This window comes from Prunus persica, chromosome G6 (genome assembly GCF_000346465.2).
Source record: "Prunus persica cultivar Lovell chromosome G6, Prunus_persica_NCBIv2, whole genome shotgun sequence".
Taxonomy (NCBI): Eukaryota; Viridiplantae; Streptophyta; class Magnoliopsida; order Rosales; family Rosaceae; genus Prunus; species Prunus persica.
The window spans coordinates 27,798,364-27,803,680 of record NC_034014.1 but is presented as its reverse complement, the minus strand read 5'-3'; the positions used below and the strand labels follow the sequence as shown (position 1 = coordinate 27,803,680).

Here is a 5,317-nt window from a genome sequence, read left to right as displayed (position 1 = left end):
TTGAATATATTATGTTAATGACTAATGGGCCCCCAATGGAAAAAGCGACACTCCAAGACCAATCTTCCTCCAAAACTTTCCTCCCAGACCACCAGTAATATTAACTACTTACCATAAGCTTGCATTTTTAACCATAATTAATCCTACCCACCCGTAATTTCCCCACCCCAAAATCAATTAAAAAAATAAAAAATTACCGCCCCAAAATCCTATATAAACCCCCCCACCCCCCACTTCAACTTCATCATCCAAAACATCAAGCTCAAAACATTCTTAAGCAAACACAAGCGCTTTTCTTCTAATCACTTCCTCAAACCCTTAACCACTTCCTCAAACCCTTAACCTTCCTCTCTTCCTACCTAGCAAAACCCACTTCAGCTCAACCACCATGGCTCCAGATATAACCACCGCCACCACCATGGTCCCCGCCACCAAGGCAGCCAGTGGGCCCAGCAGGGCTTACGTCACCTTCCTGGCCGGCACCGGTGACTATGTGAAGGGTGTGGTTGGCTTGGCCAAGGGGCTAAGAAAAGTGAAGAGCAAGTACCCTCTGGTTGTGGCCATCTTGCCAGATGTCCCCAAGGAGCACCGTCAGATCCTGGTCTCCCAAGGCTGCATAGTGAAGGAGATCGAGCCTGTGTACCCTCCGCCCAACCAGACTCAGTTCGCCATGGCCTACTACGTCATCAACTACTCCAAGCTGCGCATTTGGGAGGTAACGTAATTTCCATTTCTGCGTTTGCATGCTTTCTACACGTGTCTCTTTATTTTAGGTTATTGGGTTTCAACGCGTGTCCTGTCGGTTAGGTTTTTAAGGTTACTATAGTAATTTTCATTTTTTTTAAAATAATACTATAGTAATTGGATTATTAAGTTTTATTTGTTCTAAATTTTTTTAATGAATTTTTGCAGTTTGTGGAGTACAGCAAGATGATCTACTTGGACGGTGACATCCAAGTTTTTCAGAACATTGACCACCTGTTTGACTACCCAGATGGCTACTTCTATGCTGTGATGGACTGCTTCTGTGAGAAAACTTGGAGTTCCAGCCCACAGTACAAGATTGGGTACTGCCAGCAGTGCCCTGACAAGGTCCAGTGGGCCCCTGAGTTGGGCCCAAGGCCTCCTCTCTACTTCAACGCTGGCATGTTTGTGTATGAGCCAAGCTTGCCCGTTTACCATGACCTCCTCAGAACCCTCCAAGTTTCTCCCACCACCTCTTTCGCTGAGCAGGTAAATATTGGACCGCCACAAAAAGAAACCTCTCAGTTGGGTTTTATTTATATAATCTGACATGAAATTTGGTGCAATTTTGGCAGGACTTTCTGAACGTGTTTTTCAGGGACAAGTACAAGCCCATCCCTTCAAACTACAACCTTGTGTTGGCCATGCTCTGGCGTCACCCTGAGAACATCCAGCTTGACCAAGTCAAAGTTGTTCACTATTGTGCTGATGTGAGTACTAATCACAACTTTAATCACAGCTTGATCACACAACTAATTAAGATCTCAGTTGCTAATTAAATTTTGTTTTTTCTTTTTTGTTTAGGGTTCTAAGCCATGGAGGTATACTGGGAAGGAGGAGAACATGCAGAGGGAGGACATTAAGATGCTGGTAAAGAAATGGTGGGACATTTATGACGACGAGTCATTGGACTTCAAGAACATTGTGGCTGCAGCCGAGGCTGGAAATGGCGCAGACCAGGTGGACCTGCAGGCATTCAAGGCGGCTCTGTCGGAGGCTGGCGTTGTCAATTTCAGAACCGCCCCATCTGCTGCTTAGTTGGCCCCTGCTGTTTCTCAAAGAGAATGAAGTCTATATAGAATGTATTGGATTTTTTTTTTCTTGTCTCCCTAGGATTATTTAACTTGGGAGTCATTTTTTTTTATGTGTAAGGACCCTTTTTTTGTTTGGTCTAAAGAGGATCATTCATGTCCTCTGTTATTTAGTTCTAAATATATTTTTAATTTATATACATTTGCAATTTGTCACTTTCACTTTGTCCTTTGAAGGCCAACCTTCGAACAAACTAATATGAAGCATTGAGCAAGAAACCAATACAGAGAGTATGAATGGTTCAAACAACCAATATCGGGAAACCCTCATCAGTTATTATTATTATTTCTAATTTATATAAGCGATAACGAACAGCTAAAACTTATTTAGCTGCGCTAGAGCACACTGATCGAAGTGTTCAACTTTAAAAGCATAGATTCTTGAAGCTGATTAATTTCCAGTGAGTCAACAGAGATGCCTAATGAACATCTTAATGCAAACTCATTTGCTTGAAGCAAAGCTGAATTGTTCTCCTAATTGTCTCTTCTGTGACAAGAGATGTGCTGCTTGGATTTGGGGCCTTACCTCCTTGTAAAATCTCACACAGACATCAAACTCCTCTTTCATCTTAGCTGCAGTGGCATTGTGGCTTAGCTCTTTGAAAGTCTCAAGGTTTTGGTCAGCTTGCTTCCCTGCTAGCTCTATAGAAATTAGTGAGAGTTTAGGCAGGTCAGCTGAGGTGGTGCATGGGACAGTTTGTAAATTTGTCACACTTTTTTTGGATTTTGGGTTTTGGATGCAAATCTTGGTCAGGGTCTTGTTAGAGACTGCAAAAGAAGAACCTATGAAAAAAGAAGCAACAATCACAATAGCACAACAGATTGCAGAGCTAGATGAAACCAATTTTTTCTTCTTTTTTTTGTTCTGTGGCCTTCTAATTAGTAACTTAAATACTGGCAACTTAGGCTTAGGTTAATGAATCATTTATATAAAGAATATGCAGTTTCACTTGGTTCTTAATTAAATCAAACCAAATTGACATACTACTCTTAATGCCGCATAAACTTTAAGATTGGTTGATTTGGGTTGGGCTTAAACTTCATATATTTTGTTCATTGGACTGATGTTTAAACCAAGCCCGCTATGGTTTTTTTGTCTGCTATTCCTAAGCTTAGCCCCAAATGATATGTCGTATACAACAAAGGAGATTCGTATGACATCTTTGTGTTAGCCTTCACTCAAATTATTACACTAATTACTGATTCTCGTGAATTTTGTGATTTGATATTTTGTTAAAACTAAGATAATACTTTTACTCCGAAGTATTAAATCTTCCCTAACCTCTTCCCCAATCAAATAAACCAAGAAGGAAATGTATTAATAGGCTAAATAGCATGCGCGATGTTTTACCATTACATTTCAATTAGAATCAAGAAAATTTAATTACGAAAAGTGTTATATCACACCAAAAAGATATTACAGTATTGCAATGTCATATATCACAGGAATTGAGAACAAGAAGTTGGTGTCCGTAACAATACTAATGAAAAAACGCAATATTAAATCAATAGTCCAAATTGCCGGTTTCTTACGCTCAGAATTCGAAGGATTACGACAGTGTGTAGAGGTATGAGACTCTGACACCGAGGGCTGAGGCTAGCTGAGAAGACTCACTCAGCACACCGCCTAACACTCAGAACCCTCTTACTAATAAAAATAGGCAGATGAGGATTTTGATTGCTATGGCTTTGGTTTCTTTGCATGACCTAATGGCTACCCAGCACAACTAGAATTAGGTCTTCTAGAAGCAACCAACCATTTGGATTTCTTAGAAAAAGTTTTAGAAGTTATCTGCTTATAATGCTATTACATGCATGATTATTAGACTATTAATGGTCACTAAACTTTGATTGTGTTATGTTATGAATATTGAAGCTACATGTTTGGCAAAGGATTCACAATCCTAGTCACGTGTTTTTTTTTTTTTTTGGTTGAGAAATTCTATGATTGCATTCATAATTCAGCCAAAACAGCCACTAGCCACAAAGGGCCGATACAAACTAGCCACAAAAGGGCAATTACAATAACGGAGTGGTCTGATATCAAAATTAAGACAATCTGATGTGTCTCCACTAACGATCAGGCAGGATCGAAGAAACTTTGACATAGGCATCCCAACTAAGATTGCAAACTTAGAATAATAAAAAAAAGATAAAGCTTGAAAAAATCAAGCCATAACAATACAAATAAAACTCTCACAAATGAGAGATGAAAAGCTCTCACAAATGAGAGATAAAAACTCTCACAAAAGGAGAGGTGAAAACTACACAGAGAACCCAAAGAGTCTCTGCAACTTATTCCAAACATAAAGAAATTGCAAAACAGATTATGGTGGAGATCTGACGCCGAAATGCAAGTGAAGATCTGACGCTGAGCCGCAGTCGCCTATAATAGTTGGATGAAAATCATAACAAAACTAAGACAAATAGGAAAAACCCTTTGTCTTTGAAAATGGGGGAAGAGGTGAAAGGAGGAAGAGAAGAGGGGAGATGGGGGAAGAACAATGGCTTCCTCCCCCCTCAAAGTGGAAAAAACTCTATGAGTGTTTTTTGGGAGAAAAGGGGCTAGGGTTTTTGGGACAATGACATCGAAATTGGTTTAAACACACAAATATCACAAAACGAAACAAACTCAAAACCTAGTCACGTGTTTGGTCGTCTAAAAATAACTTGAATTTGACTATGTCTAATCATTCTAGTCTAAAATGTAAATGAATTATTCCAAGAAGCTTATAGTTTTAGTGGTAGTTAAACACATTAACCCTTGCACTGGAGATCATAAGTTTGATTCTCCTCTCTCCCAATATCACTTGTATCAAATGTAGTAAAATTATCAATTAATTCCATCAAGAAGCTGTGATTAATCCAATGTAATCAATGTGAACCTCATGATAACATAACATGACCATAGTAGAATTTTATAGTGAGGGCCTTATAAAGCCCTTAGATGAGGCTTATTGCTTAACCGTTGAAATAAATTAGTTAGTTTGATCCAACGATTGAGACTAAAGGCCTTAAATAAGACCATCACTATAAAATGACTCCATGGCCATGGAGGTTTTGATTAGGCGGGCAGCTGGATCAACCCAATACTATGGGCGGACCATGCTAATCATATAGTAACCCAGCTCGAGTTAAGCCTTTGTACCAACCTTGGTTCTATATTGCACCAGCCCAAAGCTCAATATAGTGGCGGTCCTATAAGGTTTTGGAGGCCCTAGGCAAATTACCAAAATGTGGCCTTCTATTCTCTATGTATCTTTTGTAATATTTTTTCGATAAGTTAAAAAAAAATTATATGAGCTCAAGTAGGGGTTGGGCACTCAAACCGGCGAACCGGAAATCCGAACCGAACCGCATCGAACCAAACCGGAAAAAAACTGAGTTGACCAAAAAGTCAAAAACCAGTCAAAAACCGAACCAGACCGGTTTGGACCGGTTCCGGATCCGGTTTCATGTCTTTAAAAATCGAACCGGGCCGA

General features: G+C 39.6%; 1 protein-coding gene across 1 annotated transcript; it reads left to right on the top strand.

The window, feature by feature from the left end:
• Positions 1-1,991, top strand: LOC18775384 (galactinol synthase 2). Its single transcript, XM_007205440.2, has 4 exons — positions 1-715; positions 913-1,233; positions 1,320-1,454; positions 1,549-1,991. Exons 1-4 carry the CDS (start codon positions 389-391, stop codon positions 1,780-1,782), a joined length of 1,017 nt encoding a protein of 338 aa, XP_007205502.1. The 5' UTR covers positions 1-388; the 3' UTR covers positions 1,783-1,991.

What these genes read in the sequence shown, in the direction of transcription:
- LOC18775384 (XM_007205440.2), top strand. Translation starts at nt 389, where the DNA reads ATGGCTCCAGATATAACCACCGCCACCACCATGGTCCCCGCCACCAAG. An exon ending in CCAAGCTGCGCATTTGGGAG is followed by an intron (nt 716 to 912) that starts GTAACGTAATTT and finishes GAATTTTTGCAG; the next exon opens with TTTGTGGAGTACAGCAAGAT. An exon ending in TTGTTCACTATTGTGCTGAT is followed by an intron (nt 1,455 to 1,548) that starts GTGAGTACTAAT and finishes TTTTTTGTTTAG; the next exon opens with GGTTCTAAGCCATGGAGGTA.